Below are 21,946 nucleotides of genomic sequence, written 5' to 3' on the forward strand. Positions count from 1 at the left end.
TTAAAGTTAGTCTTGTGGGATGGTTAGTTAATGGGTGCATGTAAGCGTACATGTATATAAACGTGAATAACTTTGTTCTGTGACTGCTTGAAGCTGAAGATCATTTCAATGGGATTTTTCTTTGTGTGTTCAAGTAAAAATATTTCGCAAATGCCAGGAAGAATAATAGTTACATAGTGAATGGGTTTTTCTAAATACGAAAGAATAGCAACACTGGGTTTTCTCCATGAGAAACAACAATAGTGGTGACTGAGGGATGGAAGAATAATTTATGTAGAAGCAAAGTGCTTTTGTTCTAAGAGAAACATACATATGTCCACTGACAGATTTTTATTTTGAATTTGAATCAGTGACGAGCATGCTCATTTGTGGTGGTTTTATATATACTGCACTTAAAGCCTCTCTGTGAGAGTTCTAAGTGGGCTTCTTTCCCATGTGCTCAGTTTTCCATAGGTAAAATGGGAATAATGACACTGACCTCCTTTGTGCTTTGAAAGTACTGCCGAGAAACATTATATAAGAATTGAGTATTATTATACAAATCATTCTAGTTTGATCCATCTCTGCTGACCTTTTTCATCCATGCAGTAAGATTACCGTGACTCGGAGGCTGATGGCTCTCATTGTGTTCAGCTTATCACTGTACGCACTGCTGTTTTTCAGTGAAACATAAATCGGTGTAATCTTTTTTGCCCCCAAATGATGGGCGTTATTAAGACTTGGCATTTATTTGGAATTTGATCATGTTTAAAGCCTTTACAATTGCTATATGATAAAGTATATATAACTAGTTTGGTGATATTTCTGGTTTAAGTCGAATACAGAAATCTGTTGAGTATTTTTTAGAACTCTGTTGAATATTTTTTAGATGATCTACAAACAGTGTGACATCTGCTTCCTCCTTCTATTTTTTCTATGCTGTTTTATAAATAAGACTTGAAGAGATTGTTCCTGTTGATGCTTGCTGTTTTGTAATGCTACCTTGCCTTCAAAACTTTAGAAATTACCAGCTCTTCAGCAAACAGAGGTGCACTAACCTCAAAAATCTGGTGTAAAATACAGCTAGCCATCTTAGCAAGCAAGTGCCTGCTCTCAGAGCTGGTTGTACTTGTGTCGGTGGTTTCCAGTTTGTGGTGATGTTTTTATGGTGCTGGGACCAGTCCTGGCCAGCTCCAGGTCTTTCAGTGGCAGCGGTGTCCCACGGACCTGGGCTGCCACCGCGCAAGGCCCGCGGGCAGGACGGGATGCTCTGGGAAGCTGGATTTCTCTTTGTTTAGAGAAGAGTAGTGACGCTGGTGATACTGACTGCAAAACCTGTCTCTTCAGGTTGGGGTGCTGATGTGATCTGTTTGGAAATGCATTAACTTTTTGCACCAACTAACTGAACCAACTATCATGTTTGCTGTGAAGAGAGATGGGAAGGTGGTGTTTCCACCATTAAATATTTGGAAGAGTTGAAGTCACATGAGTATCTGGACTATGACACTGTTTTTGGAAAAAAGAAACAGGAGGGAGGGAATATTTTATTCGTAAGTGATAAAACTTTGTTTACCATTTTTTCAGCTGCTGACAAACACACAAGAGTGACCTCGTCTTGTGAAAAATTTGGTTGCTCTTTTCTTCTGTCCATGGTGGATGAGAGAGACCTCACTCATAAAAAGAAACTGGTCCCTTTCTCTCCTATATGCGTTTTAAAAGTCTACATGTTCACATATTTACGCATAAAGAAATTTAAAAGGAAGGACAAGGGCAGGGAAACATTTCTCTGAAAACTTGATCATGTTTTCTCTGAAAACAAAGATCATTTTGACGCTGCTGCTGCCAAATGGGGGATTTGTGCAGGGATTAGAAGATGGAAGATCTTTCTTACTGACAGTAACTCTAGCCAAAAAGACTTTAAACGTATGTTATACGTAAGCGACTGTCTCTTTAAAATCAAGATCAAGTAATTTAAACGACCCTTGTATTTACTAAAGTTGTCCTAATGGTGATCATATGCATTTATCTAGGTAGCCTTGTAAATGAAGGCACGGTGCAGCAGTAGCTCTTAATTAGTGTTTTTTCCAGGGCTGCTACAGTCAATCTGGCAGTTGTGTGTGGCTTTGGCCGTGGGTGTTGTATTTTTAAGCTACAGTTTTCAGAGAGTCTGCATGTGTGTGCGAGGGGAGGTACCTACATATGTTAAAAACTACTGCCAGTGCAAATAGGTTACAGTCTGCATGCTGAGGAAGAAACAAACGATGTGCACAGCGATTGATGCGGGACAGTGGGTAGACGCGTACATTTAACTGTACGCCAGCGGTGCTAATTGTACGGTACAGTAACTCTGACGTGTCCCAACCTTACGTTTTGAAACGTGACGTTACGGAGCCTCTTGCAGGCCAGGAAGCGTTGCTGGAGACGACGCTGTGGTGCAGCCCTATGGTAAGAGAACTGTAAGCCAAATGCTGGCGTTTCAGAATTTTACTGCACTTTGCCATGTCACCTTATGTTGTCAGCACCGGAGAAAGTAGATTATTTATTTTCCCTGGTAAGAAAAGGGACAAGGAGAGAAATAGCATGAGAGCTGATCTTGGAGAAAAAGGGGTCAAAGGTTTCAGCTACAGCAGAAAAGAGGAAAATTTCTACAGCAGTTCTGGGAAGTGACAGGCACATCACCGATGACAACAGCCTGCAATGAGAGGGGAGACTAGGTTTTGATGAGAATATGCTAGCACAGCTTAGCAAATCCTGGGCAAAATCCTGTAGCAAAAGTAAAATTGACAAGTAACTGGCCAGTTTAGAGAACTGGTTTGAGCTCAAAATGAGAACACGGTGTATGCAAATCATGAATTACTGTTGTCTTGTGCACTCTGGCACTACCTCACAAAAGGTGTTTCATAATACAGCAAGGATTTACTGCGGGAGTGGGTTTGTGGGTGTGGGGGTTTTATAAGTTGGTTGTTTTTTTTCCTAGGTGAGTTAGGTGACTAAATAAATTATTCCGTTTATTGAATAGAGAAGAAGCAAGCTGCTGCTTCTGATGCTCTCGGACACAGATCTGCCTTTCAGAAAATCAGTATTAAGTAATAGTGTTACTCCAGATGCCAAAGGAATTTACACAGAACATTAGAACATCCTTGTCTCAAATTGTAAATATTTCTCATATCTATTCATTTTTTATGAAAGTGAGACTTTATGTCTACATCTTTTGTACTTCCGTGCTGTAGCTACAGAAGATCCTTTTTAAGTATTCTTTTTCTCTCAGTTGTGTTGCTTCTGCTTCATATTACAGAGAAGTTACACTGTTGAATTTATGATTTTCCAGTTACCTCATGGCAGAACATAGGTGTACTAAAATTAAAAAAAAAAAAAAAAAAAAAAAAAAGACCACCATGGTTCAGGACCAAGTGAGAAGAGAAAAGCAGGGAGTGGAGAACAGGTTATGTGCAAAAAGACCAGGGGACAGAGCTGTCAGACACCACTGAGTCAGCTTGGGACCGTCCGGGCTAAGCTGAATGTTGGCCAGCTCCTGTGGAAGGAGGAGGGCAGGGCAGGGCAGCGGTGAGGGCTGGTGTCTGCGCTGCTCTGAAGGAACCTGTCGCCTCGGATGCCTTCAGTTTCTGTCTGCTAGTGCCAGAGAGCCTAAGCAGCTCTTCAGGAGCCAATCCTTGTCCTTACGGCTCATGACCCCAGCCAGACCCAAGCTGACTCTGTGGATTACGAGGCAGTGGCAGCTCTTCCTTGTATTTAATTCTGCCTCCAGACCCACCACTGTAATTCTCCATTTTGAATAAGGCTGTGCATAAGAATGGGGAGAGGTATTTGATGGATCGATTCCCAGCTCTCTTGGTTTGAAACTGTCAGAGACAGGAGCTGCTGCTGCCTCAATGTCCATAGATAAATAAATGTTCAGTGCTTTGAGTGGCTTGTTTACAACAGTTTGAACACTCATGGGCTAATGGTAGTGCTGCATGACAGTTTTGATTAAGACATTAAGTGTGAATTAATCAAGATTACAAGACACAATTTGGAACAGAGGAGGAGCAGCAGCATTTGTGGGGCTCTCAGCATAGAGCTGCGCTTCTCTGAGCGAAGGCAGGATGAGTTAGATCCGTAAGCAGCCCGGGATCACAAAGATGGTAAACATCTTGGGATGAGAACACGCTGGGTTAGAGGTGGCGTGGTTGGCTTTGTCTTGACGTCCAGCTGCCTGCTCTGTTACTTCAGGTAAGTTGCAAAGGTGTCATGCACTCCATTTGTACAGTGATAGGCTGCGATAGGCTTACTTCACTGATGGTTGTAGAACACTTCACTATAGTCAGATGAGGAATGGTTAAGGCTATGAAGATATATGGATACATATTTTGTACATGTGCTTATGATTATGAATAGGATTTGTATGCTGACTTCTTTCTAGAAGTATTGATTTTAACCTTTAATGCTGAGGTATGGCAGGCTGTGTGCTCTTTGTCTTAGGCAAGAAGAAATTGTTTCTGGAAATAAAATACTAACACATAACTTTAAAGGTAAAACAGTGAAAGTGTAGTTTTGTGAGGTGTCCTTGTGACATCTGCTAAAAGATCTGGAGGCTGTTATGTGAGGGTGTGTCTGCAGTGTACAAGACAAAAAAGCTAACCTGGTTCTAAAACTTTAAAATGATGTGAGAATTTGCCAAAGTGTTATTCATAGGTTGCTAAGGAAGTAATTTAAAACTCTCTTTTTACTGCTCTTTTTAGGTAATATTTCAATAATCACATTACCAGTTTCCAGCACCAACTCCCCAACTAAGATTTTGCCAAAAACCTTAGGACCAATCAATGTGAATGTTGGACCCCAAATGGTAAGTTTTGCAACTCCAGTAATGCTAACTTGTGTAACCAGCTGCGTGACTTCCTGGTGATGTAATATGGAGACGTGAAAAACAAAGATGTGAGCAGTGCTAGGAACTTGCCGCTTCCTGCCTTGGCTGCGCAGGCTGCCGAAGGGCCCCACCTGGGTGGAAAGGTGATGACACGTGGGTACAGCAATCTCGGCACGCCGGAATTGCCAGTCCCAGCAACGATCTTGTGTGACCTTAGGGGATGCCTGTCTTCCTGGCTTTGAATGGAAATTGAAACAAATTTACCAGTTGACATTTTAACTATTACTCAAAAGTGTGTTAAGAAAAAAAAATCTCATTAAGAATGGTATTGATACTCTTTGAATATTTTGTGTCATGTTCTCACAAGTAAATCTCCAGCATGGCCAAAGACTAAATGTCTCTCGGATGTGTCGCTAGGTATTTAACTCGTTGAAACTACTCTTCCTAAAACTGTCTTTTCCTGTCCATGATAACTGTATATGAGAGTATATTGCTGTTTCAGGGAATTTGGATCTGGTGTTGATAAAAATTTGGGGATTTCTGGTGGCCAGAGAACTAAATAGGCAACACAGTGAACTGTTTCTAGTAACCTGATGCCTACTTGCCAACCACTTAGCCTGAGTACAAGAACCATTTAATGTGTTTTAAAAATAAGTGTGGTGGGTCTTGTTCTCATCAGAAGTTATTCCTGTTCTTCGAGGGCTTTTATCCCAGTTGGGCAGGTGGGCACAAGCATTACAGCCAGCCCCCCCCGAGCTGCCGCCCCCACTGTGTAAGAGCTCTCCGTCTGAAGTACCAGCCACGGGCTGTCTACCAGAGAACAGCGTTCCTCAGTGCATCGGCACCGATGCGAGTATTGCTAGAGCACGTGCCCTGTAGCATCTCACTGGAATAGTTCTGCGACAAAAGATTTTGTGAGTGCAATCAATAATAGCTAAGAACAGGGGCGAGCAATCAGTTAATGCAGTTCCTACTCTTATGAGTGACTTCTCAAGGCCCCACTTCTGGTTGAAATGAACCCTAGTTAACGGTTTAGGTTCTGTAGCAGGTAGAAGTTGCAAAAGCTACTGCATGGTGTGAGACACACATTTTGGTTTATTTCTTTTTACTGTTTATTCTTATTTTTAAATTTTTAATTATTTTATTTATTCTGCTGCTTTGCAAGGATAGATCTATATTCAGCAACCATTTTCTTATTAAATAGCCATTAGCACAGGTCTCCTAAGACATCCAGCGTATGGCAGTGTTGTGTCCCAGACCATTTAAAAGAGAATGTTCACAAGCTGTTAATAATGGGAATGTTAACACTCCTTTGGCACCTCACCTGTGTTAGCAACCTCCTGCTGCCGCGAGGGGGTTTTGGCTTTATGTCACCACTGCAGGTTACAGCCCTCGCGGCTGCTGCAGGTCCTTCCCACCAGCCCACGGCCCCCAGGATCAGTGGAGCGGGCGGCTGGCTGGACGGGGACCCTTGGTATGAATCCCTTGGGGTGTGGCTGGGCAAACGGTGAAATCAGCACAGGTTGCGGGCTGGGTTCTTGTGTACGGGTGTTTGTTACGGTTTCTTCAGATTTCAGTCTGTAGGTTTAAATTTAACAGCATAAGTATTATTGATAAAATGTTAGTGCTTAATTCCAGAGATGTAACACATCCTACAGATGCTCTATTCGCTAAATTAGAGTGGGGTTTTCTTTTTCTTTTTTATGCTATGCAGTGAATTTATGCGATTACTTCAGGCACACTGGAAAAATGTTTGCTGGTAAGAGAAGATGGAATTAGTCCCCTGAAAATACTCGGTGTAGCATTTTTTGTGCAAGCAAACATTCAGTGCTAAATTTGAAAGCGACGGTGAAATAACACTGATCTGTATACCCGTGACATCTGTGTCCCTGCATCCAGGAACCCATAGCTGGAACAACGAGCGGTAGTGGGGTGGATTTTTGTGCTTGTGCATCTACCGCCTGCCCGTGCCCACCGAACAGGGCGCTGCCCCAGCGGCGCGGGGCCGGGGCTCCCGTGGGAGCGTGCCGCGGGTGTCCGTGTCCGTCCCCGTCCCCGCTAGGTGGCACCAGGGGATGGAGGGACGCGGGACGCCCCCGCGGGATTCTGCCGCCTCACTTTATTGTAGCGGTTGTCAGGAGAAAATGATGAGGAGATTGGACATAAAATGCTCTTCTGTGACACGTTTGATCTGCGATGTACAAGACATCAGTAGAGCAGTGTGAAACCTCAGAGAGGGTGGAATGTGGTGACATGCATTTCAGTGTGCTAAATGTTTAAAATCGTTTCTCCCTGGCATGTGTCTGCCATATGCTGGCAGAACCATATGCTTACTGCAAATAAATGTTATTTATAGTGTTGCAAGAAATTGATATAAAACATTACTGGACTGGATTGATGTTTAATTGAAATATTGCATTACTGATTCTCACTTACATACTGGTGTTACACCAGTGCTGAACTTAAAAGCAAGCTTTTAAAAATTAATTATTCTACCACTTAATGTTTCTGACTTTAAGCCAATATAGCAGTAAGTTGATAAAAGTTGGTACCTTTCCTGTCCCTGCATGCAACATGTAAAGCAGCCAGCCAGGGATCTTTTGTTCTCCAGTATCAACCAGTAACTATCTAACCTGTACCTCTGTTTTGTTTTTCCTAAATTTCTGTTTTCACTTGCTTCTGTCAAGCTATCCACTTGCAAAAATAAGTAAGATAAATTTATGTCTTTAAGATAAAAAAATACATACATGTAATCACAGTGTGGTGTCAGGAGGGATGTGAAGTAATGCTCAGTTAGCTAAGGAAATGGGAAATTCTTTAGATAGCATTTTTTCTACTTGTTTAAACAATATTGATGGATACCAGACGAAGTAGCTGCCATATACTTGCATGGGTGTTGGGTAAGTTAAGTAGTAAAGGCAACTACAAAGTTTAATACAGTAGGTACTCAAGAATGTCACTAACAAATGGAATAAAGTAAAATAAAGTTTAAAAAGCAAAATAAGACATATGAGTAAAAAGCAATTACTTTTATACACAAAGATCTTCTGATGACATCTCTTCTGTATATTTTGACTGTAGCTTGCATCTGGTACAGAATTATTGTTTTTTTCTTAGTACCATGCTTAGTATGAATTTTGAGCTGTGGTGACCTCTGTTTTCTTAAGAGAGCTGTGTTTTTTTATTGCTAAATTTCATAGATCATAAGCACATCGCAAAGACTGACCAATTCAGGGAGTGTTCTGATTGGGAGTCCGTATAACCCAGCTCCAACAATGGTCACACAGACACACATAACGGAAGCTTCTGGCTGGGTCCCAGGGTAAGATTTTTGGTTTATTTAAAGATGTTTGAGCATCCGTTCTGATTTTTTCCTTTATTTATACTGTTGTATCTATATGTGGGCTTATGGCTTCTAGTTCTTGCACAACTAAAAGCAGCATGCTCTTTAGCCTGTTACGCACTTTTGAGGTCTGGAGCATGTGAACACAGAAGTACAAGCACCAGTCGCTTCACTGTCTGTTTTAATTTTGGTTTATGCAGTATCTGTTTCTTTTTGACAATGGAGAGTCACAAATTCATAAGTCTTGTTAAAAGAAGGCTTTGGTTTTTTCATAAGTTCATGGTATATCCAAGTGGGTTTGCTCTTGGGTGTATCAGCGGGTGCCAACAGGGGGAGAGACTGTCAAAAACACTTCAAGAGGCATTTCAGGGTAAAGCTCTAATGGAAAATTGTGAATGTAATCTATGTTGTATTTTTATTACTATTTTACAGTAGCAACAAGTTTTCATGGGGTTCTGAGGTACTCCAGAGTAACTAGTCTATCTTTATCTCTTCTAAGGAAATCTGAGCTTTACAGTATTTTATGATTTTTTTTTTTTATTTTTTTTTTTAATACCAGTACTGCTGAGCTTATCCGTCTCAAGACAGATGTAGTGCTTTGCCTCTGAAAATTAAAAAGTAATTTATTTCCATATCTGGGTTAATTTTTCTAAACAGGTGATGAATGTCAGTAGTACCGTTACAGCTTTAGAGGGGGGAAAGTGGAGCACCTAGGACATGGCAGAAATGAGAGTGTAATGTTTGTACCTTGACATTCTTCATTCTATGCTGTAAGCAAGGACTGTCCTAGGCTTGTACCTCCCAGTCGCTATATTCCCACCATAGAGTCAATAAACTGCATGCCCGTCTGAGCAGTTTTTAACCTTGTTTTTTGTGCTATGTGTTTATCTCCTCAAACACCTTTTGAATCCACTTTGTTCTGATTCTATTTGAAAAAGGAGTTGTCAAAGATTACTTTGTTTCTGCAAGTTTTGTGAAATGTGGAGGACAGGCAGAAGTTTTTTCCGTACCCAGAGGAGGGAAAAGCTACAGTGTCTGTTCACAGCTTGCGAAACCAGAGGATCAATGCCCATTAGGTGCCTTAAGCATCATCCAAAGCCAGGTGATGGAAATTGCCAGAGAGAGGCCTGGCTGCAGTGCATCAACCACCACCACCAAGGAGAAGCACCATCCTTCTGTTTGTATACTGTCAAAATCTAGACACAGTATTTCCAGTGAGCCTAACTGTTGTTTCGCCAATAAAAAGGAGCAAGATGTTCTTCAGACTGCCCGATCAATACTGATCCCTGCAGAAGTCCATACGATATATATTTTCCTCTGAAGAACAGAGGTGAGGAAGGGTCTGTTGGCATTGCCGAACCTAAGCGGTGAGTGCTTGCTGAAGACAGTTCCAGAGGATTCCAAGTCCAACTCCTTGCTTTACCCGTTGCTTACTCCTCTTCACAGATTCCAGATTGCTTCCAAATCAAATGAGACAAGAGCACATTCCTTCTCAGGGCCCCATACAGCCTCCGTCAGCCTGGCTCTCCACTCACTGCCGTTCCCGCCCCCGCCCCAGCTCTGCTGCGTTCGGACCCCCCGCGCGGCGTGGGCGGTTAAGCACCATGGACAGGGAATGCCAAAGACAAACATCCCGCCGTTGCTGCCGAGGAAGGCGTCTGCTGATGGGCTCTGGATCGCACAACCAAATACATGCAGGCTTTCGTGGCGCAGATCTTCGCATCCATCATTTTTGTTCGGCTCCCTTCATAACATTGTCAGGTTTTTAGCTGCGGAAGCATCTGCTGCGAGCCCTGGTTTTGAAACTGCAGTGAAGTAATTGACCCATAGTTCTCAAGCAACGTGCATTGTATCAGCTGCGAGAATAAAAGACAAGTTTGGAATACAACTTCTGAAGTCTGCTTGCTGTAGCTAATAAACAGAAGGAAAAGGAAACCGGCAACGATTGCTGACTGCTACTCCAATGCAAAGTTCATGTCAGCTCCTTCTTCAGAGTATTTCTTTTCAGCTCTGTATGCATCAGCTCTGATATGAATGTGTTTAGTGCTTTACCTTGGCTTTTGTTTAAAGATACCAAAACATTCAATGTCCTGAAAATACAGGCTATATCTATCTTATGCGCTGCTTGAAGGCATTTTTCTTCCACATGGAGGAATTTTAAATAGGCATTTTCAAAGGAGCCCAGCTTCTCCTTTTTGATGGGATCTGGTTATCTAGCTCCCGTCACCACTTCTATAGTTCCAGATGACGTGACTTCCCTAGAATCATATGGGCTAAGCATGGTAAAACTGGGCACAGAACTTGTCTGGCAGTGAGCTCAGCCAGCCTCCGAAGTCCTAACCACCTTCTCTCAAATTTTGTCAAGCTGCATATGTGCTATTTTCCCCTTTCAGTAAACATGTAACAGCAAATGTTAGTACCCAGCTAGGCCCCAGATACATTGATTTTCTTGGTCTAAATATATAATGTTATTTTCATCTAAGTTTGAATTGTCTTTTCTTAGGGACAGAAAGAGGACTCGAGAATTTATAGAATCAGATTTTTCAGAAAGGTGAGTATTATTGAACATATATATATATATATATATATTTTATGTATGCAGTCATACCTTTTTTACTTCTTCAGATCTGCCCTTCAGAGAGACGGGTGTCCAGTTCCCACTTTCAGCAGTTTTCACTCCTCCACATAACAGCTATGTTGTATGTCATTCCTTCAAGTTATAATTCATTACTCTTTGCTTTATCGCTTCCTGATAAATACATTTGCTGTTACAGATGATACTGGGAGTTGTGAAAAACAAAAAAAACCACATCTTCAGAAACAGGATTATTCTAGTTTCCAACGTCACAAATAACTCGTAAACAGATGATCTTTTCCTTTGCTTCCAAAACGTCTTTGAATGCATTCAAGGTGGTTCTGTTTGTTTACCTATCAGGGGTTACTCAAATTGAATAACTGCATAGGGATCAGGAGTGTTTTCTTTAAAATCTTCTGATGTTCCTTTCCACTCTTCCTTTTCTTCTGTCCTTCTTTCCAGTGTTCTGTTTTCTTAAATACATTTAAAATTTTGAAAAGCATTCTTGTATTTTAATGTTTTCCTCAGCTTGTTACTGTTGACAGAACTAGGCCTTTTTCTGTACAATAATAGATCTCTCTGAAACATAATATCAAACCAACTTGTAAAACTGTAATTAAAAAAAACCAACACAGCTGAGCTTTTTAAAGGCTTCTGTTGAAATACGCATCCAAATCTAGCTTGTGTGATAAAACCAACTGCTCCTGTTTTTTCCATTACCATTATCTAAGCACTTGCTTTTCTGGAGGAAGAAAGTTAATGGAAAATAACCCTGACAGTTGCCAGTTATTAATTTGGCACCATAAAAACCATTGAATATGTACTTATTCTCCACAAAAGAGATTCTTGTATCTCAGTCTCAACTATGATGGCACAGATATAAAACTTGGTTGGTAGGAGAACTAAGGTATCTTCTGCTGTATTGTAAATAGGGGTGTCTGAGCCTTCCTGTTTTAAGCACAAACATGAGAGTTGCCTGTAAATCTGGCTTCCAGGCACACAAACACCCTGTGAGGTTCCCTCCTTTTTTGGTTGCTCTTTTGTGAAACTACCTGAATTACAAATCTGGTTTTTTAAGCATCTGCCCAATAGCATGTGTTCAAATACTATCAATGATGTAGAAATCGCCGAGAAAGGGGAAAGGACTCCAGCATACTTTTTTGCCAACTTTTAAGAAAGAAGAAACTGATTCAAAAAAGCAGAACAGTTTTATTCTTCATTTAGGTCTTACATAATGTCACGAGTCCTGATGCCTGTTGCAAAAGGTAGACCTTTTGCTGTGTAACAATGTAGCTTATTAATATTCAATGTATTAAAATAATTACTTTTCTCCTTCCAGTAAGAGAAGCAAAAAAGGAGATAAAAATGGGAAGGGTCTGAGGCATTTTTCAATGAAAGTATGTGAAAAAGTTCAACGTAAAGGAACAACTTCATACAATGAAGTCGCCGATGAGCTGGTATCGGAATTCACAAATTCGAACAGCCACCTAGCTACAGATTCGGTAAGCAAATATGTGTTGAAACCTGTTCTACCACTACAAAATCATCTGGTTTATCATGGAATTCTGCCCCTTCTTTTCCTGCACCGTCCTGCCACACTCCATCCTTTCCTTCACTTAACTTCTTCCCAAATATAAAGAGTTACCCTCTGAAATTTAAAAATATAGAATTAAAATGAAGAATTGAACTCCCTTGAAATTATAAACAAAATAGAGAAGTCTGCCAAAATAATTATCTTTAAAAAAAGGCTACTCTTGTACCCAGCATATGTGGTCTTGTCAGGCTTTTCAACTGTAACAGACTTGCCACGATGGGAATTTGCTGCACAGAGGCTTCAAGCGGGTCTGAAGCTTCTATTTGCAACCAAACACGCTCATGTGGTAGCCAGGCAGTCGCACAGGTGAAGGCATCGTGCTTTGATACCACTCTGACTTGAACTGCCATTTTGGCTTTTTACCTTCTACGTCTCTGTGAAGGATGTGTTCTGTCTTTTTTTCCTTTTTGAATTCTTTCGTTGTAATTAACGCTGCCTTGTCTTCTTAGCAGGCTTATGATCAGAAAAATATTAGACGGCGAGTTTACGATGCCCTTAATGTCCTGATGGCAATGAACATAATTTCAAAGGAGAAGAAGGAAATCAGATGGATCGGCCTTCCCACAAACTCAGCTCAGGAATGTCAGAATCTGGAGGTAAAGGGAGGTAGATGGGAAATTCTGTATAGTTCACAGGTTGTGATAACGGAGCTGCTCTACTTTAGAAGAGGTTTTTTTTCTCAATTTGAACCTGATTGATTGGTTTTGATTCTTGCGCACTATGAAAATACAACTTCTGATATTTGAAAAACTGAAAGGATATGTTTATGTACGCTTAGTTCAGTTTTATTTAGTATACGTTACACGAAGTTTAAAAAAAAACCATTTACCTTACAAAAACGGACACTGATTAAATCAGGGATTACTTTTAAGATTAAAGTCTGTAGTAGCCTGAATTAACCAAAAGAAAGTCAAAAGAATTTATGGTGCAGTTATGCTTATACAATGGTCTATATCTGGAAGGAGACCAATTTTCTATTAATGTCTGTACTTGGAAATGCCATTCAAAGGAAACTAAATTGAACAGTAATTCCTGCTAGGATGTCAAATACTAGTTATGAACTATCAGGGGAAAAAAAGAAGTTTCATTTATTAGTTATTTCCATTATTTTTCCAGCAGGCTAAGAGTTACTGTGTTTTTGCAGGGATGCCAGAATTTATATGCACAAATGTTGCTTGTCCTTCAGGCCAGATGCTCTATAAATAAAAAGCACAAGTTGCTCTGTTTACTGCAGAGTGCTGTAAGGACTGTCTGTAAATATGTCTTAATATGCATTATATTTGTGATACTTGTGGCATTAAATATCGTAAAACCTGGGTGGGTGCCACTCCAGTACAGATCAGGGGGTTTTGTGCAGGTTCATTTACATGAATTGTCTTTCTAGATGCGGCAAGAAAAAAGCTTTTACTGTCCTTGTCCATTACAGCAGCTTGGAAAATACATCCACCCAAGGAGTATGCATATGCTTAATCATTATACTCCAGGATTCTTTTTTTAAAAAAATTATGGATAAATCTACATTTTACATGCATTCACGTGAATGTGTTATCTTCAGTATAGGTTATTGTTACAAACATGGAACTTGAATTTCATTGTCATCTGCAATGATCGTATGCTATTCACTGTTTCAGGCTCTAATTACATATGCACAAGATGGAAGCCAGGCATATTTTCTTAAAATGTTGCTTCCTATGACATAGTAGAAAAGAATAGAAAATAAAGCTGCATTTTCATGGTGTGAAAATCAGAATTCATTTTGCTTTTAAAGCTGTATAAAGTGCCAACTCTTCTTACAGTGTAATTCCACAATAAGATTACCAGTACAAAAAAAACGCATTATACAGAAACCATGTCTAAATTACATCTGTATTGTTTATTGGTTTTAAGAGTTACATATTTGTCCCAGCAAAAAAAGTCATCTACTGTGCTCTGAAGGAAGCATTTTAAGCATCGAAGCGTGTGGTGGGGGAACCACCACAAAGCAACATTGTAAATAAAGTACGAGGGTTTAGGCCAGCTAAGTTTTAAAAGACTTCATTACTTAGTTTCAGTGGTTGAATGAAAAGGTAATTTGAGAATTTAATATTTTGGGAGAAGGGTGAGGGAAAATACCTTTTAAACACAGTGACTACTGTCCAGTGCTGTTGTGGTGCCCCAGAACACGATTTAAAGTACTGCCAGTTGTACCTGCACCGTCAGTAGGCATCCAGTACTACTGCTGTGCCAAACGCTGCAGGCTTAGGTTGAAGATGGCTTTGCTCCATAAACTGGCATTAACAAAACTGCTGCAAAAAATGGATTCTGTGCTCGTGTAGAAAATGGTACCTCTACCCCCGTTTTGTTGCTGAAACTTTGTTAGTTTAATCAAGTCTCAAATGAGTAGTCCAAACATGAAGTGGAGGTCACTGGAAAGATGCAGGTGACGATCCTCAGCCGAGTCTCCACACATTTATGTGTAGTAGCTTGTGGCTAGGAGAACAGTGGAAGGGACGTGCACAATTCCAAAAGAGTGGAGGGCAGGAGGAAAAACACAAAACTCAACCCAAAGCACCCTCTCAAGCAAGTGTTTAATTTGGTGCTAATCGGCACTCCAAAAGAGGAGGAATGGGTGAGGAAATAATACTGTCTCTTGTAGTAACGATTCTTTATTTAAGTTTAAATTGTTGACAAAGAAAGAATTTACAGTTTGTCAGACCTGTTTTATGGAGAAACTCCTGTGATTATGTGATTAGTCTGTTCGAAAAAAGAAGAAAATATATATGGCAAATGGGTAGGGCCAAAAAGACTTGTGCAATTTACTTACCGTGCCATGGAATTCACCACCATTTACAAAGAAAGTATAGATTTTCGTAATGGCGCTAGCACGCTGATGTAGCTCTAAAGCCTGTTCGGTTTGGCACAATGGAACAGACAACGTAACTAAGTAATTCTTCTCTTGATGCATTTACATTTCTATTTTAAGATAGAAAAACAGAAGCGGATTGAAAGGATAAAACAGAAGCGAGCCCAACTACAAGAACTGCTGCTGCAGGTATATTTAACTTTACTTATTTTTTTCTATAAATGAAATTATCAACTGTAAATCCGACATGTTAGAACTTCTGAAGTTCTTTCTAGATTTATTTAGCAGCTATGATATACTAGGGAGAAAAGTTTCACACTTGTGGCCTTTCTGGATTCGAGTAGGGGACCTCTTACCCTCACTTTCTGGTCCATGTTTACCTATTGTAAAACAGCCCGCCGCAAGCTTTTGTAAAAGCTCTGCTGAAGCTTCGTCACCATCAGTGGGAATGGGAACAACTCACGAGTCCCCTTTGTTGACTCAAAGTCCCCCCAGAGTTACTTTCTCTGAGTAGCTCTTACTGGAAAATTTCTCTTTGATTCTAAGCTATAAAATTTATAATTTATTTGTGTAAATATGTACAGAGTTGTTTTGGGGGAGACAGATGTTTCTGGCTCCTAAGAATGGAAGGCTGGCAGATCCGGCTCTTTTACATTCTGACATGCACCTTTGAGATAACTTGAGTTTTGGCTTTGATTGCAGAAATATTTCAAATGCATCTTTGCTTACAAAGTAACATTTTATAAATAGAGTTATGAGCATTCTTAAGTGTTTTGGGCTGTGCAGACTTTCAGTAATTTAAATGCAATCAAACTTTTTAATGAGGTTACAGGCAATAAGACTGTATTTTTTTTCCTGGTGTAACTACCTTGATATAATTTTCATCTAATTAGATATGCACTGAAACTTTTAAATATCTGATGCTTCTCCTTTTTTCATCACCAAGAACTGTTTCTCTGCTTAGGGCACAATCCTGATTCTATCTGTCTGACCTAATAAATTAGCAGCTTCTCTAAGAGTAACATGAAATTATCCTGGTGAATATAAGGCAACTCAGGCCCTCTTAACTATTAGTCTGAAAATGACAAGAGTTGCGCTCCCTTGCTATCTACAACTGTCATTATTGCCTTGATTATGTTCACTGTCAAATGGTTTACCAGTCCTTTGGGACTCTGTCTATCCGTCTTCCCCTTAAGTGGAATAAGTAGTGCTTCAGCGTGCCTCCCTCAAATACCACATCTAAAACCACACGTTTTCATACATATGCAGTCAGATACAAGAATTTAGTAGAGCGCGAGTGGTGTCACGGATGGCACCTATTTTTCTTTCAGAGGAGAATTGCAAAACTCACTCTTTTGAGAGAGAAAAGAAGGTGACGGATGAGAAGGGGAAGAGAATATGGATCATGGGAGGTGGGGGAGTGCTGTAATTTCCGTTAACTTCTGTTTCAGTGTAACTAGCTAGCTCCTAGTCTGAGGTAATTACACGTATAAAATAACAGAGGAGACCTCTGCCTCCAGTGCCCTTTCAGAAGGAATGGGGAACCATTCTCCACCGAGCTTTATTGCTCCTTTCTTGTTTCTTCTCCAGGGATTGTGAGGGGAACATAGCCATTAGGATATGTGTGAAAAATCTGTGTTCAACTTCTGTTCCTGGTGAGCTTCACTAGTGCAAAGAGGAAGTCAGGCCACAACTTACTTTTTGACAGAAAATTTCTGGAGGTATTGAGAGCTGGTAAAGAAGAGCTGTGAAGTTCCACTTCCTGGAAACACTGGTGTCTTCTCTTTTATTGTCGGTGATAATTTTTTCTTTCTTTCTTTCTTTCTACAGCAAATAGCATTCAAAAACTTGGTACAAAGAAATCAGCAAAATGAACAACAGAATCAAGGCCCTCCAGCTTTGAACTCAACAATACAGCTGCCTTTCTTAATAGTCAACACTAGCAAAAGAACAGTCATAGACTGCAGCATATCAAGTGATAAGTGAGTGTTTATGGAATCGGTTTTTAGAATTTTATTTTCTTTGTAGACTGGAGTTTTTCTTTGAACAAATGAGAGAAACTTTTCTAATTTACTAAATGTAATTATGTATTTAAATTTGCTACTGTCACTTCTGAGGGGGGTGGTTTGTTTTTCGTTTTTTAAAATATTTAATGCAACCACAGTAGGAATAGGAATAAGTTTATCAGCATTGCTTTACAACCACTAGTTAAAACAGACTGACTTTCACTTTTGTAAAAGGCCCTTCAGACTGACATTCCAAAGAGCATTCACTGCACAGGAGAAATAATGGAATTAAATTATATACTAGGACAGCACTAGCTGTTAATGAAGCCATGCGGTCATGCTTCTCAACTCTTCTTCCTAATATGCCATATATATATTTAGTCAGAAACACAAGGTGATCTATGTAACACAGAAGTAACATCCTAGAGGTGATAAAAACAACTTTGAAAGTGTCTTTTAATAGCAAAAAGGTTGCACCTAGCTCTTCGAAGGAAAAAAGGAAGGAAATTGTAGAGAAATTTGAAATATTGTTTTTGTAAGCAAACTGCTATAGTTGCACTCTTATATTAATCTGAAAATCTTCCACTTACGTACTTCTGGGTGCTTATGCTCTTCATGCCGTGAAAATACGGCTAAAAGTTGGGGTACTGTTATGTTAACTGTTAATCGGATTACAACTAGCTTATTAGCTGAAAACAGCTGGCTGGCTTTGCTCGAAAACTGTAGATTACAGATTTCACTCTGTGGTACACAAATCCCGTACTGAACTTCAAGTCAATTACCATACGGCAAAAATAGACAGTCTCTAGGAACCTAAGCACCAACATGCAAAAAGCAATACTATTAGAAGTTGAATTTTTGTAGAAAATTGGACTGAAGTCCAATACATTCTGTGACAAAACTTTTGGAATACTCCCGTCAGCACTGCAGTTCAGCAAGTTGGGAATTTTAGGATCAATATTGATTTAGCTTAGCTAGACCCCTATTTTATAGGCATACTATACAGTTCTTACTGTACTTTGGAACAGTGCTCTATACTTAGGTTTGAAGTCATTAAAAGTTGAACGATTTCATACTGAAACTTCAGAACTACTGCTTTGAAGTCGTCAGAGATTAAACTGGCATTTGGGATCTAGAGAAGGGTAACATGCTTCTACAATCTCAAACTGTAAGACAACACTACTACTAAAAAATAAGCACACCAAAATTATTTAAGTTGTTGATATTTCAGTTTATATAACCCAGCTTCAATGTTACTGTCATCTGGAGATCATTAAGTGTACAACCCAAATTAAACAAGCTTTCCACTGTGGTTATTATTTGTGCAACTGATTAGTGGCAGCAGCAGCACATAGACAAACAGTGCCAGAAACTGCGAGTGTTTAAACCCCTGGTACACTGCTCTGCTAAATAAGGCAGCTGGCAGAAGCAGTCAGTCAGTTTGGAGAACTCAGATTCTGTAGTTCATCAGAGAGTGTTTGCACTGCCTAACCCCGTTACTGGTCAGCTTGAGTGCTTGCCCTTCACTTGGTTTCAACCTCAGTTAATAACCCACTGCTGTAATGGGCTTCCATTTTCCTTTCTTCTCCCAAATAACATTTATATAAAGCATTGGTTGGTCAGTATTTATGATGTAACAGCAGGTGATGTTAGAAGGTCCCATGAACAGATAGCTCACAGCATTAGCTAGTCAAAATTGTATTTACAGAGGATCTTCCAGCATAAAATAATTGCTTGGACAAATGGCACGTATAAGGGGGATTTAGCATCATGAGGAACACAGGTTTGTGTCTTCTAAGTTTTTTCCTGTGCAAGAATAGGCTTTATCAAGCCGAAACAGAATGAAATTTCTCACATGTAAAACAAAGAGGTTATTGGGCAAGTTTTGTTTAGAGTTTGAGAAGGCAGATGGGTGCCACGCAGCAGACTGGGAATGACATTTCTGAAGTGGAGTAAAGAAAAGCAGTCTTCAGGTAAAAGGAGGAAGTTAAAAATTATGTTGAAAAGATGAGGCACCTGAACAGGAAAAATGTATTTAGTATATTTAGGTGCTTCTATGTAAATGCTGTAGGTCTTAGAAAAAAAGAAAAAAAAAAGGGGGGGACCCAGAATACCTAGTTTTAAACAAGCATTTAGAAACAACAGATGTATCAGAAACTTGGAAAATTAGAACATCTCTATTTTCATAGGAAATGCAGACGATTTTGCCGTTGGAGATACAATGCTATACATCAGTGAAAATGTGTATTAAGTAGGCTCTTGTACCCTTAGAGAAAGAATTGCCTGCAAGAGCAGAAAATCCAGATTAAATTAATTGTTGATCAAATTTTCACTTACCATGGGAAAGGGACAGGAACCATACCAAACTTTGCATACACAGTATTGGCCTCTGGACCTAGCTTTTAGCACTGAATAATAAGATGGCAGCCCAGTAGGTCATTCTATGAGAACAGAAGTTGATTTCTCAATAACGGCCAAAATAATGCTGGGAATTATAAGGAAAAACAGTAAGAAATACAATGGAAAATTAGGTACGTATAGTGCTTTTATCTCTGGAATACTATATGCTGTCTTGTTGTTGGAAAGAGCATAGCATAACCAGGAGGGCATCAAAAAACGCCTGAAGCTATGAAAAGGCTTTCACAGCAGAAGGGACAGATGGACTCTCTGGCCTAGGAGAGAGAGAGAAGGCAGTGGATTCACAAGTGTCTATAAAATCATGGCTGACGTGGGGAATGTGCACAGGGAACAGCTGTACACAGGTGCTTATTAAAGTTAAAATTAAGAGACATTAAGAGAAGATACCAGATGACAGGTTTTAGACAAAAAGAATATAAGTGGGTTTGTTAACAGTTAGTCTATGCAAGTCATAGCATTTGATGTTGTTCATGCCAAAAGTTTCCATCAGTTAGAAAAGGGGTCATGTCAAGTCCCTGAAAGAAAACCCTCAAGTAGCTATTAACGGCAAAGGTAGAAGTGTAGGGATTTCCTATGTCAGAGGCTGCGGGTTGCTAGAAACTATACTGTAGGAATGTTACTGTGAGTTTGTTTGGAAACTTGCGGGGGGGGGGAAAAGGAGTTACGTTCCTGTCTAGCATCCGGTATTTGACCACAACACATGGGAGGAGAAATGCGTAGCTATCAGTAAATACAGCCTTTAATCCTGTACCGTAAAATTCACTGAATTCACTTATTACTTAGTTAACTACACAGCTTGCTGGTAGTAGCGTGGTATGACACTGGTCTCCTGTCTCCTGTTTGTGTACACATAGTTACCTGACTTCAGCTGCACCAGTCTAGGTAGCAGGAATGTAACTGTACCAATGAAAGGTATAGTGACACATCTTATTTGCCCTTTTAGTGTGGTTACACTTAGATAAATATAACATAAACATAAACAGCAGCTTTTACAAGTAATACGGTATGAGTCACAAAAGAAATGATGCCTGTAACTGAAGTTACACCTAGTACAAAGCATGTAGATTTCTAGATGAAAATTTTGTGTATAGGCACAAAAGATGTAACTAACTTCCCCAAACTCATTGGATCAGGTATAAGAAAATGAGTATTAAAAATACATATCAAGAAAATCCACGTCACACGAGCTTGGAGACCTAATGGAAGACCCACCAGTGAGTTATCTTTTAAAGATCGTATCCTTTTCCAGGGATAAAGGTTTTGTCAGCAGAAAATGAGGTACTGGGAACTAGCCTTATATTGTAATCCCTGCACCAGCTGTCCAGGCTTTTAATAGTCTGTGATCATAGCATAAGGCCAGTCTAGATGCCCCTGCTTTTCTTAAAGCTATATTAAGTTTCTATCACTATTTCTACTTCTATATGCAGTGAAAAACGTTTCGAGAGTCCTGCCGCAGAAATGGTAGGTTGTGAACATACAGGACTCCGAACAGACTGCTTTGCTAGCTGCATCGAAACGCATCCAAAAAAGCAAAGTTATACCAACGTAAATAGGTCAGTTCACAGGAGGAGTGTTGCACATTAGAACAGAAAGTGAAATGTAAAAGAAGCAAAAACAAAATAGTTATTTTGGTGACAGGGCTGCAGGTGACCTTCAAAAGTACTGGATTTGGTACAAGTGAAGGTTCATGTTTAGTAGGGCCTCCCTCTTCCCCTTTGAGTCTGTTTAATGAGGTAGAAAATTTTAGACTTTCTTCCTGCAGTGGTGAAGTTACTTTAATTGAGAAAGTGCCACTTAAACCCTGTGGGTATGCCAGTCACAGAAGCAGAAGAGAAAAAGCATTTGCTGCACTTTTTTTTTTTTTTTTCCCCTTAAAGACCCTTTACAGAGAACGAAGAATCTAGACACTTACCTCAGTGCATACCAAAAAAAAAAGGAAAAACAGGCAAAAAAAAACCCCATAGCTGTGTTCTTTTCCAAACCATCTCGCTTTGACTTTTTACATGCAGATTTGAATACCTCTTTAATTTCGATAACACTTTTGAGATTCATGATGACAATGAAGTGCTGAAGAGAATGGGAATGTCCTTCGGGCTTGAGGCAGGCAAATGCTCAGCTGAGGACCTAAGAACTGCAAAATCACTGGTGCCAAAAGCTTTAGAAAGCTACATCACAGGTAAGTTAGATGAGACTTTTAAATGTTGTTCCTGATCAAATTCATGATCCTAGTTAACCGAAGCAAATTTAATGAGATTAATCTACATAGGTATGTAACATTTGAAGTTATATGGGAGCTAGTAGGGTTGGTACATAAACAAGTTGGTT

At 39.8% G+C, this 21,946-nt stretch overlaps 1 protein-coding gene across 3 annotated transcripts in view; it reads left to right on the top strand.

Annotated features, from left to right (window-relative positions):
- The window catches only part of TFDP2 (transcription factor Dp-2), a 65,291-nt gene that overhangs the window by 27,273 nt on the left and 16,072 nt on the right, over positions 1–21,946 (top strand). The window contains exons 1-9 of one of the 3 annotated variants that reach the window (XM_082319815.1): positions 2,969–4,209; positions 4,719–4,822; positions 8,044–8,165; positions 10,690–10,737; positions 12,101–12,263; positions 12,805–12,951; positions 15,318–15,386; positions 17,028–17,179; positions 21,631–21,797. In XM_082319815.1, coding sequence (XP_082175941.1) covers positions 4,820–4,822; positions 8,044–8,165; positions 10,690–10,737; positions 12,101–12,263; positions 12,805–12,951; positions 15,318–15,386; positions 17,028–17,179; positions 21,631–21,797 — 871 coding nt within the window. In that variant the 5' untranslated portion in view covers positions 2,969–4,209; positions 4,719–4,819. Of the gene's footprint in view, positions 1–2,968; positions 4,210–4,718; positions 4,823–8,043; positions 8,166–10,689; positions 10,738–12,100; positions 12,264–12,804; positions 12,952–15,317; positions 15,387–17,027; positions 17,180–21,630; positions 21,798–21,946 lie in introns of those variants that run through there. The other 2 variants (XM_082319813.1, XM_082319814.1) reach the window with 2 other exon arrangements.

Source organism: Platalea leucorodia, assembly GCF_965183815.1.
Source record: "Platalea leucorodia genome assembly, chromosome: 8".
Taxonomy (NCBI): Eukaryota; Metazoa; Chordata; class Aves; order Pelecaniformes; family Threskiornithidae; genus Platalea; species Platalea leucorodia.